The 13,417-nt window shown below is 39.3% G+C and overlaps 1 protein-coding gene across 5 annotated transcripts in view; it reads left to right on the forward strand.

The window, feature by feature from the left end:
• The window catches only part of PDE7B (phosphodiesterase 7B), a 314,673-nt gene that overhangs the window by 264,319 nt on the left and 36,937 nt on the right, over nt 1-13,417 (forward strand). For all 5 annotated transcript variants that reach the window (XM_025865829.2, XM_025865819.2, XM_073893971.1 and 2 more), the window contains one exon: nt 11,984-12,135. In XM_025865829.2, coding sequence (XP_025721614.1) covers nt 11,984-12,135 — 152 coding nt within the window. The remainder of the gene's footprint in view (nt 1-11,983; nt 12,136-13,417) is intronic.

Here is a 13,417-nt window from a genome sequence, read left to right on the forward strand (position 1 = left end):
GGAGTTAATGCAACAGTTTTTAATCTGTGGAGACTTAGAATCAACTGCCATTTGGTCACCTCAATTTGCTCACCACAAACCATTGCCCTCAAAACTCAGGATTTGCTAAACATTTCAAACTCTGAGAAGCGGAGGGTTCAATAAAACCGCATTGTGCCTGGCGCATACTTCTTTAGGACTGAGGAAATTTGATCAGCTTCTTACTAATTCATTTAAATTTCATTCAAACTGGGATTTTGAAAAACCTCTCCGTTGCCCAGTCTTAAGAGCTTATTTTTAAGGTCTTTTCCCCTCCTTACAAAAAGGAAATAATAGTTTTCCAACCATCCCCGAACCCTGGAAGTTAGAGATTCATAGCCCTTGGGTTGGAATGGATTCTATGGTAGGCAAAGCAACAGGCTCAAAACAGCACATTTTGCCAAACACCAGTGTGTTGTGTGGCTGAGGACAAGCGTCTGACCCTCATGAATACTTTCCGAGCACATTTCCTAGCGCTGAGGCAGCAGGTGTGGGGACCAGGAATTGAGGAAGAAGTTCATTCTGTTCTGTGACTCCTATCAGCCACGCTCGTGGGTCCTCCTCACTGTCAACAACATAAAAGAGAAATGGCAATTGAAAAAAATAAATATGTTAAAAAGTAGAGCTAGAGAAACAGTTTACCCTGTCTTGAAGAAGACTTTTCCTCTTCCGCCTCCTCCTCCCACTCCGTGGCAGTGTTGAAGCAAAGCTCTTCTTCTGGTGACAGCCGTCAAGAAGTCGTGAGTATCTGTCGTACACAGAACAGCTAATGACATGGGGCTTCGATACACCTCTATTCAAGACCTGATTTTAGAGAACTTAAAATAACTTCCTAGCTGCTTTTAACGCAAATTGATTTCCCAACTTCAAGTTACATTTTAAGGTGATGGTGTACTTTGTTTGAGTTTCTTTTCTTTTCCTTTCTTTCCTCCCCCCGCCCAGTGTTTTGTTATTGTTGTTGTTGAGGTTATATGTATTTTTGTTTATTAGCTTTTCGGTATCACAACTTTCCTATGAAAGACTAAGCCTAGAGAAGGCCCTAGATGTTAAGGAATTTAATTTGTATTTTATCTTAATCCAACTGCTCAAGATTTCAAAGGTCATTTGTAATGACCATGTCTTAAAAATACATCCCTCCATGTACCTGTGAAACAAATAATACATTATATGTTAAAAAAAAAAAAAAGAAGAAGAAGAAGATAGTTGGAAGGGAAAAATGAAGGGGGGGGAATCGGAGGGGGAGATGAACCATGAGAGACTGTGGACTCTGAGAAACAAACTGAGGGTTCTAGAGGGCAAGGGGGTGGGCATTAAAGAGGGCACGTATTGAATGGAGCACTGGATGTTATGCACAAACAATGAATCATGGAATACTACATCAAAAACTAATGATGTGGGCACCTGGGTGGCTCAGTTGGTTAAGGGACTGCCTTCGGCTCAGGTCATGATCCCGGAGTCCCGGGATCGAGTCCCTCATCGGGCTCCCTGCTCAGCAGGGAGTCTGCTTCTCCCTCTGACTCCCCCCCTCTCGTGCTATCTCTCTCTCTCTCTCAAATAAATAAATAAATAAAATCTTTAAAAAAAAAGAAAACTAATGATATAATGTATGGTGATTAACATAACATAATAAAAAAAAAATACGTCCCTCCATGTGAGTGCAGTCTCAACATGTGAGGTTACAAGCCAGATAATACCCTGGGTTGTCATCAGCTCCTACCCACCATTCTTTGAGTGCTGAGAATATATACAGGAAGAAATAAACAACTGTGGCCATTCAGGACCACAGATGATGTTTGAAAGACTGGGATAGAAATAGTAATGTATTTTACAAGGTTTTTGGCAGCTGGTTCTTTTTATGAATAAATGCAGACTTTAATGTCTAGAGATGCTAAACTCTGAAAGGTGTAATTTGAGTGCTGAAGTCATGACGGCCAAGTCTAAATTATGAAATTTGCTAAAAGCGCATGAAAATGAATCGAAGCCTTTAATACGTTGAAAGGAGCACTAGTCTTATGCAGAGGCTGGTATCTTTAGCACCTCGTCAAGAAGACTACAAGTCCACATTGTACATTTTAGAAATCTGCCAATATCATTTTTATATGCAACATCTTTAATTTTTTTTCACTTTTTTTTAAAGTAGTTAAATTGTATCTACAGGGCAACTGCATCTTAGAATAAGTTGCTTCACTCTTGAAATCTTGTGTTTTTTCAAGAAAATTGCCATCCCGGACAACCCCCCTGTTTCCAACTTTGCAGGGACCCTGAACCCTGAACTAGTAGAATTGTAGGAAGGAAGAAAGAGCTGTGCTATAAATCTGCCGTTTGTGCTCAGGACACCTAAAATCAAATGAATTCACTTTTTCTCATCTTTTTAAGAGCTACACATTTAAAACTAGAATTTCAACCTGATTTCTCCAACACTTCTTGAACTTGGAACTGGAGCACAGACACCAGAAGGTTTTTAAGTGCATCATCATCATGTGTTTACCATCAGTGACTTGCAGGATATTGTGGAAATTCAGAGAAAACTAGCAGGAATCTAGCCTCCAAGCCCTTACAGCCTAATTAGAACATCCGACGTGTAAATAAGAGTGAATTTGCAATCATACAGGGCACAGTTGGGTGTTAGAAGTGGGAGTCAATCACAGCAAGGAGTGGTGGTAGAAGGATCTGGGCCCTGGAACTCCATTGGAGGGTTTGAGAAAAGGATTTCAAAAACTAACAAGTTTTAGCATTTTGCACTTTATAAATTGGCTTATTATTTTAAAATGGCATTTGATGATGATATTTCTGTAAGCGGAGATTATTTTTTCAAATTAAATCCACAAATTTTGCATGGAGTTTCCATTATGTGCAGGACTATGCACTCAACACAAGGGATTACTGTTGTGTGCGGGTCCCAGCCTTTCAGTAACTAATGTCGCGGCTGGACCAACACTTGAGGTTCTTATTATGATTGCAAGACATCCTTCAGCCACAATCATCAAGAAACTGAAAAAAATAAAGTTTTATTACTTACGGGCCCTGGAATTTACACAGCGCTACTGGGGCCACACAGCCAAGTCATGGGGAGAAAGGGGGAGAGTGAGCATGGCTGGGGTTCTTTTATTGGGGTGGGGCGGGGGTGGGGACCTAGGGTTTTGCAGACTCACTCTTTATTGGTGAATTTAAAACATAAGAATGGGAATTTAAAGCCCAGGATGAGAAAAAACAAATGGCCCACAGGATTGTCTACCGAAATCAACCAAGATCTCTAAAACAAAGGAGCCTCAGTGGGAGGGAGGTGACCTGGCTCTTTATTTAGTCCTGAGGCTGGCAATGCGTTTATTTGGAATAGCCTTCTTTGAAGTGGATGCCCCTTTGAAGTAAGTGGATGCCCTGCCCCGCAAGCAAAAGTAAAGTCAGGCACTTGCATTACCAAAACAAAACAAAATTTAAAAAACTGTTAGGGCTTCTGCTACAATTACAAAGTTTGATTGGATGATTTCTGACCTTGGAGGGTAGTAAGTTATTTATGCCAATAACTCTAGAGTACAAGACATGTTAAAAATCCTATAAAAGAAGAATAAACAAAGCATATGTATAGCCACTAACCCTGCAAAGAATTTCATTATAATTATATAATATAGGTACTGTAATAAGTATGAGTACAATAATTATCAGAGTAGGGCATGTATTAGTAACACATTATTTAAAAGATTCAGATGGATTTGGGGCACCTGGGTGGCTCAGTCAGTTAAGTGTCTGACTTCAGCTCAGGTCATGATCCTGGGGTCCCGAGATCGAGCCCCACATCGGGCTCCCTGCTCGGAGGAGAGTCTGTCCCTCTCCCCCAGCTTGTGCTCTCTCTGTCTCTCTCCCTTAAATAAAGAAATAAAATCTTTTTTAAAAATTAAAAAAATTCAAGTGGATTAATGCTTTGAAAGTATTGATACTAGGTTTATGAAGTTGGGTCTCCATGTTTGCTTGAGGCGAGTTCTGCTCACTTAAATATAAAGGCATTCTTTGTTCTTAGTATCACCTGCGCTACTTTTGCACCAATTACTAGCTATTCAAATTCAGGAAACAGTCGCTACAGACCTTGCTGGAAGAACCAGGTATAGAGTTGACAGAAACAGCCTCATCATAGTAGGTAGGCTTATAGATTTTTTTTTTCCTCGATATTTATTCTGGGTTTAAGGTTTCTCCTCGTACCAAAACTTATCAGCCCCTATAAAGAGAATATGGTACTCAAAATGAAAATAATGTTTATTAACATTTTTTGTATTTAAGCCAACCTCAACTTGTGAAATTTAAGAATTGCCATATCAGCAGTGCCAATATAAACTTCATAACCCTAAATTAGTGTCTAAATAGTGCAGAAATGTGTTAATATGTACATATTTGTGAAATTTATAAAAGAACAAGTGAGCAGAAAATGAATTTCACAGTCCGGGTCTATGCGCACATAGATCAGGCAATGAAACTATTCTGGAACACCATTTTATAACTGTTGCAAATGAAAATTCAGGGACCGAAAGCCCATAAACAACAAAATCCAAACAAAAAATACCATTGGGATAACTGAATACCTTTAAATAATGACTTTTTAATTATAAAAAGAAATTAAATAAACAGCATTTCATTATTAGGCACATTGGTAAGACTAAATTTTCACAAGCTGAATTTAGCTGAACTATCTGTAAAATGTAGCTTAGCTAATCATTTAAATTTTTTTTCCATTTTTTTATTTTTTATTTTTTATTAACATATAGTGTATTATTTGTTTCAGGGGTACAGGTCCGTGATTCGTCAGTCTTACAAAATTCACAGTGCTCACCATAAATTTCTCTCCAGATAGGCATATCCCTATACCCCTAATTATCAAAGTAAAGACACGTTACTCAGAGAGCCCTTTTGGAAACATATGTATCCAATCTTATTCAATAATTGTATAACACATTTCAAAATGTCAAAAAACAGTTCCTAGGACTAGCATACAGCATGGCAATTTATTCATGAATTGTTCCTTATGTAGATTTTTTTTCTCCCAACTGTACCTTCAGCTTATATCCTAGTTTGTCATTATCTCACAAATGACAGTTGATAAATAAGTTATTAATATTGTTTTAAATAAATTTATTTTTTTGCACTATTGAATGTTCTTCCCCTTTAGAGTGCTAGCTTGAGGCTTTTTTCATTTAGCTTTATGTATGTCTTCAAATGAGAAAATTAAACCTTACTGTTTTCATAAACGGCTATCCAACATCAGTTCTGACATATTTTCTTGTCAATTAAAGACTAACCCAGATAGAAGTACTAAATGGCATAGTCATGGCTTGCCTCAGTGTTTTAGAAAATACTGACCACCTGCTTGGCAGATATGGGCCTGCCCATCGCAGTAAGGTTGAAATTGCACAAATAAAGAATATACCTCAGAATAACCAATTTGTTCCAAAACTTGGAAAATCCTCACCATGAATAGTATTATATGCTACCTTTTTTTAACCTACAGACTACCATAAAAAATGAACCATGAGAAGGTTTTATTATCCAGATTTATTTTAATATTGAATATGTTTGACATTATCTGAGCTTGTGCACCAAAGATGCAAGACAGAATGGGAACTAGGGCGGTGAGGCACTTACTTCATACTCCAGATTTGAGACTGTGCCAAATAACTCAGTGATCAAGGTATTTTGTATTTTAAAGCAATATTCTTTCAATAAAAATGAAGGCCAAAAATAAAAAAATTTAAATAAAAATCAAAAGAGATCTACATTCTGACATGTTGGTGGATTGTTATCCTGTTTGACCACAGGGTGAAGAAAGTAGGTGGGGAAGAAGGGAATCTTGCTGTTTTCCTTGGTTTAAGGGCAAAATGGATCTAAGGTAAAACTCAGTATCTCCAGGGGTGCCTGAGTAGCTCAGTAATTGAAGCTTCCTACTCTTGGTTCAGCTCAGGTCATGATCTCAGAGTCATGAGATCAAGCCCTGCCCACCCCACCACCCCCACCCTGTTGGCCTCTGAGCTGGGTATGGAGTCTCTCTCTCGGGGTGCCTGAGTGGCTCAGTTGGTTAAGCATCTGCCTTTAGCTTAGGTCATGATCTCAGGGTTCTGGAATCGAGCCCCACATCAGGCTCTCTGCTCAGCGGGGAGTCTGCTTCTCCCTCTCACGCTCTCAAATAAATAAATAAATTCTCAAAAAAAAAAAAAGATTCTCTCTCTCCCTCTCCCTCTGCACCCCCCACTCTGTTCCTCAAAAAAAAAGCAAAAACAAACAAAAAAACATAATGCCTCCAGCTCAAAGCATCATTAGATTAGCAATATTTTAGGCAATCTGGTAACTTTAATGAATAGAAACCTTATTTCCTATCATCTATATTAATTGTATATAACCTGTCATTTTCTTACCTATGAATCTATTTGAAGTATTACACCGCTTGGAAAGCTGAATGGAAGTTTACAAAGGAATACAGTTGATACTTGAACAAGTTTGAACGGCATGGGTGCACTAACATGCAGATTTTTCTCAATAAATACAGTACAGTACTATAAATGTATTGTCTCTTCCTTATGATTTTCTCATTATTTTCTCTAGTTCACTTTATTGTAAGAATACAGTATGTAATACACATAACATACAAAATATGTGCTAATTGACTATGTTATAAATAAGGCTTCTGGTCAACTGTAGGCTATTCTCACATAAGTTTTTGACATGTCCAAAGTTATATGCAGATTGTCAACTGCCCAGCACGTATGCACCCCCAGCCCCCACACTGTTCAACAGTGAACTATAATCCATAATTTGGATTTGCTATGTTTGTGGCATATTTCCATCATTTAGGCTTACCTTGTTTACTTTATTTCTGTTATGTTAATACTCTAGCTACAGGCGCACCTGGGTGGCTCAGTTGTTAGGCGTCTGCCTTCAGCTCGGGTCATGATCCCAGGGTCCTGGGATCGAGCCCCACATTGGGCTCCCTGCTCAGCGGGAAGCCTGCTTCTCCCTCTCCCACTCCGCCTGTTTGTGTTCCCTCTCTCACTGTGTCTCTCTGTCAAATAAATAAAATCTTTAAAAAAAAAAAATACTCTCAGCTACATAGGAGATTTTCTTTCAGTATTTTAGAATGGGAAAATTTTCATAGAAGGTTAAAAAAGGAATTGATCATTGTATGGTTATTTCCTATTAGATTTCTGCACAACACAGGAATAACTCATTTCATTTATTTGACACACTTGATTTCATTCTATATAATTCTGCATAGAACCTTCACCAACATTCCTTTGCTTCCCTATGTAGCAAAACTCCTTGGGTTGTCTATACTTGATACTGTTGCCTGACATTTCTCTTCTTGTTCTCTCTCTTCTTAAACTCTATATTATAAAATATAGAGTTTACAGAAAATTTTCAAATTTACAGAAAATTTTCAAGGATAGAACATTCATATACCCTTTACCCAGAGGAACCAATTATTATTTTGCCCTGTTTGTCTTTGCTATATATTTTTTTCATAACCACTTGAGAATTTGTTGTACACATCATGCCCCTTTATCCCTAAATATCTCAGCATGTATTTTCCTTATTTTTAATTTATTATTTATTTATTTATTTACTTATTTATTTTTTAGAGAGAGAGAGAAAGGGGTGGTAGGAAGGGGCAGAAGGAGAGGGAGAGAGAGAATCCCAAGCAGGCTCCATGCCCAGCCCAGAGCCCGACTCGGGGCTCGATCTCAGGACCCTGAGATCATGACCTGAGCTGAAACCAAGAGGCCGACGCTTAACTGACTGAGCTACCCAGGCACCCATCAGCATGTATTTTCTAAGAACAGGAGCCTTCTTTTGCAGACCACAGTTCAATTGTCAAATTTCTCATATATATGTCCATATCCAAATTTCACAAATTATCCTAATAAAGCCATTTTTGGAAATTATTTCCTGATCCAGGATCTCATTCAGAGTCATACAAATGCATTTAGAGCACTCTATCTGGCATCCATTATCCTGAAACAATAGGAGAGGCTATCTTTGTCTTTCATGACACTGACATTTTTTAAAGAATGCAGGTTGATTATTTTGTAAAGTATCTTTCAGCTTGGGTTCTTAGGATGTTTCCTCTTTCTGGGGGTTGGAGCAAGAACACAACATAGGCAATGTTGTGTCCTCAGTGTATTACATCAGAAGTGTGTAATGTCAGCTTCTCCCATTATTGGGGATGTAAACTTTGATTATTTAGTGAAAATGGTGCCCCCTCTACATTTGTCCACTAAAAAACTACACAACTTTTCCTTTCCAATTAATAAATCAGTGGGGAGATACTTTGATACCATAAATTATCCTCTCGCTTTTTAAACTTCCACTGAATAGTTTTAGTGTCCATTGATGATTTTGGCCCGAAGCAGTTATCACCATAAAAGTTGCAAAATGGTGGGGCACCTGGGTGTCTCAGTTGGTTAAGTGTCTGACTCTTGATTTCAGCTCAGGTCATGATCTCAGGGTCGTGAGATTGAGCCCGGTGTCAGGCTCCGTGCTGGGTGTGGAGCCTGCTTAAGATTCTCTCTCTCCCTCTCCCTCTTCCCCTCCCCCCACCTCGCTCTCTCTCCAAAAAAAAAAAAAAAAGTTGCAAAATGGTAATTTTCTAGCTCTATTAGTTCCTCTGCATTATGGGTTGACACTCTGCAAGGAAGAGATTTCCCTTCTCATTTATTTACTTATTTGTTTACTTACCATCAGTATGGACTCATGGATTCTTCTCTCAGTCAGTGGTTTATAATCAGCTCTTCCATTATTCATGTTGATGCTCAAAGTTTCCCATATTTGGTCAGAGGGACCCCCTGCAAGTCGTCTCCTCTGTCATTTTTGTAATGATCCCATCATTTCTCGAGCTCTCCCTTACCTTCCAGAACAACAAGAAGTTGCAGTTCTTGTATTTTGCCTGCCCCAGTCCGAGACTTGGCCATTTCACAGAGGAGGTCTGGTTTCTTTTAGTGAGAAATTGTGTTTTAAAAACAAAATCTAGGTTATAGATGTGTGACTAGGATGTTGTTGCTTCTGGCATAGAATAAAATGTGCTCCATTAAGTGCATAGTTCAGTGAATTTTGACAAATGTATATACCCATGGTCAATTTTCAGTCTTTGTTGAACTTGCTCTGTCATTAACAGCATTCGATACTGAGGATCTCACCTTCCTCCTTGCAATATTGTCTTTACTAGGCTTCTGGGAAATGATGGTTTTTCCCTATCCCCACTGGATACTCCTCAGTCTCCTTCAATTGTCTCTGCTCTTCTCTATATCTTTCAAAGTTGAAATACTGCAGAACTCAGACTCTGATGCTTTTCTCATCTGTATATCTGTCTACTCCCTAGGTAATCTCATCTGACAACTCCCAGATTTTTATCTCTAGCCCAGTCTTCTCTCCCAAGCTCTGGGTTTTATATCCACTTATTTCCATCTGACATCTGTGCCTGAATTTCCAATAGACATCCAAATTCAACATGTGCAAAACTGAAATCCACCCCACACCTGGCCTTCCTGTGGCTTTCCCATCTCAGGTGATGGCAGCTCCATTCTCCTAGTTATTTAGAGCAAAAACTTGGAGGTGCCCAAAATATACTCCAGATCCCCCCCTCCCCCCACTTCTTGTCCCTCCACTGGTCCTCCCATGATCTGAGCAACCATCATCTCTTGCCTGGGTTATTTCAAGGGCCTCATAGCTGGTCTCACTACATCAAAGCTTTCTCTTACAATCTGCTCGCCACATAGAATGACCCTTTTTGAATATATAGTGTGATCATATCACTCTTCTCTCAAAACTCTGCAGGGGCAAGGTGCCTGGGTAGCTCACTCAGCCAGGTAAGCATCTGACTTGGACTCAGGTCATGATCTCGGAGTCCTGGAATCGAGCCCCGCATTGGGATTCCCACTCAGGGGAGTCTGCTTTTCCCTCTCCCTCTGCCCCCCCCAACCCTCGCTCATGCTCTCTCTGTCTCTCTGTCCCTCTCTCAAATAAATAAATAAAATCTTAAACAAACAAATAAACAAACCTTTGCAGTGGCTCCTTATTTCATTCAGAGTAGAGCCCAAGCTGTTACAATGGCCTACAGGACTCTATAATTCTCATGCCCTCCTCTGCTCTGAGACCTCATCTCCTACTCCTCCCTCTTCCTCTCCTTTCCATCCACCTGGAATTCCTGCAGCTCCTCCCACATGCTGGCATGCCAGGCGTGCCCCTTCTAGGGGCATTCAAGCTGGTACCTCTGTAAGGAAGGTATCTCCCAGTTATCTGCTTGGCCAGCTTCCTCATCTCCTTCACTTGACCAAACTATACCCTCTAATGACGCCCACCCTGACTATCCAAACACAGAATGCCTGGTCCCTCACTTTCAGCTTTTCTGGCTTTTCCCCATTGTACTTACCACCATCTAACACATTTTTATAAATTACTTATTTTTTGTTTATTGGTTATTGCATGTCCCTTTATGCTGGAACGTAAACTTCATGAGTACAGGGATCTTTGTTCTGCTCACTGGAGAACCTAGAACCAAAGGATCTCACTGAACATCTGTGTTTTAAATAAATGAATGAACCACTTTGTCCTATACTTTGACTTGATAAATTGATAGAAATGAGTAAGAACCCACTAGTAGAACTGAGTCCACGTATACCATTTTTAATTTAGCTGTATGCCTAACACCCAACTTCAGTTACACTCCTCTCTCTGGATGTATGTTTTCCTCTTTCCACACATGAAATCTAGATCCACTTTAAAAAAAGAAAGCATTTCAGTCAGGTGGGATTTCCAGAGAACAGTGGGTTTTGCCTGCCCTGAATTAAGCCTTTGCATGCATAATATAGCCTAAGTAACAAACCTGATTTTGGTCAGTCACTGCCATCAGGGAGGGCCACGTTGCCCACTCTTTCCTCTGCTTCTCTATCCACTGTGATTCTGAGCTCCCTAGAGAAGAAGGGGAGATGGGAGGAAGGGTGAAAGAATCCAAAATTTCTTTAGATATGGACTGTACGTTTTCCTAGTAGACTGTTCAGTTGACTCCAGATTCAAAATGGGTAGTAGATGTCACTTAGGTGGCCCTGGAGTGATTCATAGAATTTCAGCTGAGATAAGACATACCTTGACAGGCATTCAAATAATGTGCCTGGCGTATTTCTGGAAAATCACCATGATGTCAACAGTCAAGTTTTGAAAGGCACATGAGTATTAAAATATCTCTACTGACAGGATCAGACTTTCCTGGCCACTAGTAAAAAAAGAATATACTCCATTAGAAAGTAGACACCCTCTTTGCTTCTTGTCCAGAAAATCTAGATCACCTTTGTACTGAGATTCTTGATTCCTTTGCCCCTGGTATTCCTGGGACATTAGGAAACATTTTCCTCATGTCTAAGCTAGTGTATTCTCAGCCCTTTTAATTAAGAGAGTGTAGGATGAGAACCTGGTTTAAATGCTGGAGGCTTGGTTTTAATATCATAGAAAAAAGCATAACCGTTCCTTTCAAATGCATGCAGAAGTATGCGGATTTCACATACTTCACGTACTAAGCATACCAGCGCCATTAATAAGAAAATGAAGATTTTAATTTATATATCTCATGCCTTCTAAAATTACATTCAGAAATATCTTGACATTTTAATGAATGTAATATATAAGAAAGGTCATTTTTATTCTAAGACAACTTCAAATATAGATTTAAATAGACTGTATTTAAGAGAGCACTGAGAGCATATTTTAAGTTTATCTCTTTTATAATACATTGTGTTTTTACATCAGGCTCCCTGCTCGTGGGGGAGCCTGCTTCTCCCTCTCCCTCTGTCTGCTGCTCCCCTGGCTTGTGCTCTCTCTCTCTCTCTCCCCCTGTCAAATAAATAAATAAAATCTTAAATATAATACGTTGTATTTTTACATAGTGGAGAAAATAGGGCTTTTTAAATATATAATGTCTGTATTTGATTACTTTCCTCAGATACAACACACTCAGGGGAAATTGGCACTAAGAAAAAGGTGAAAAGACTGTTAAGCTTTCAAAGATACTTCCATGCATCGAGGCTGCTTCGTGGAATTATACCACAAGCCCCTCTCCACCTGCTGGATGAAGACTACCTTGGACAAGCAAGGGTGAGTTAGTCTCCTCTGTCACCTCCCAGGAGATCAGTGGCCAAAAGCATGTACCTCAGCTGACAGTACCTGGGTTGGAGTCCAACTTCTGCCACTGAGACCCTCTGTGACTCTGGCTAGTTAGTCAACACATCTGGACTTTTCCCTCAAATATGAAATGAGGTTAATAGAAACACCCAGCTCAGAGGGGTGATGCAGAGATTACATGAGGTAAAGCATGCTTACATGTTTCATATATTCATGCCTAGCACATGCTAGCTATTTTCATTTTTACAAATGGACAAAACATATTTGCACAACACTAACTAAAGTAAAATTCTGGACTGATTGATTACCAATGAGAGAATAGCTAAGTCTTTAAACCCATTATAATAGCTATGCTGAAAGTAACCCAATAATTACCAACTCTTAATTCCACTTCTGTCTACCCATATGGTATGTAGTCCTTTTTATAATTTTATTTTATTTAAATAATTTTCACAAATTTTACAATCATTTTTGCAATTCATTGATCAAAGGTTGAAATGAACATGTGACAATTAAAAAAAAAAAGTTCACAAGTTATCTCTAGCCCAAACTGTCAAAGGATTTTAAATTTCAGGATAAACTGCCACCGTTTAAACAGAAATCACAAGTAGAGTCTTAGAGTTTACATGCTAAATAATATTATGCTATCTATATACTATTAAGAAATATATACTATTACTGTATAGTGTTAGTAACTAAGCAACAAGTAATATCAGAAGAACTAATTCCCAACTTTAGGTTTAAAAAAGAAAAAAAAAAAATCACTCCTAACAACCCAAGGCCTGAGATTGAGTGAATATTTGTTTGTTTGTTTATTCATCTGGATGGTTGGGTGGTTGGGTGGTTGGTTGGAGAAAAAAGAGCAAGACTAAGCGCCCTGGGGCATCAGTGACAGAGCATTCTTGTGGGGCCCTCCTCCAAGCATTCACCCCTCAAGAGAGATGACCTTGAGATGTAGAAAGAACTGTGGGTCACAAGGCAGGATACCAGGGATCAAGTCCTGATTCTGCTTTAGTATTTGACTTGGATAAAATGTTCACGCACACCAGATCTCACAGGTAACCTATTATTTCTTCATTTTTCTGATAATGCTGGAAGGTCTTTGTGTGCTGTGACAAGGCCCTTAGACTTTATTGGGAGATGCCGGGAAGACATTTAGGGGCAGGAAGAGGAGAGTGAGCTGGTCCTTACAGGAAGCAGTGACTTTGAGAAGAGAGGAAGGCCAGGCAAAGAAGCCACAGTGAGGATAGAGTCC

Source organism: Callorhinus ursinus, unplaced genomic scaffold, assembly GCF_003265705.2.
Source record: "Callorhinus ursinus isolate GAN/ISIS: 27379988/994484 unplaced genomic scaffold, GSC_fseal_2.0 scaffold6, whole genome shotgun sequence".
Taxonomy (NCBI): Eukaryota; Metazoa; Chordata; class Mammalia; order Carnivora; family Otariidae; genus Callorhinus; species Callorhinus ursinus.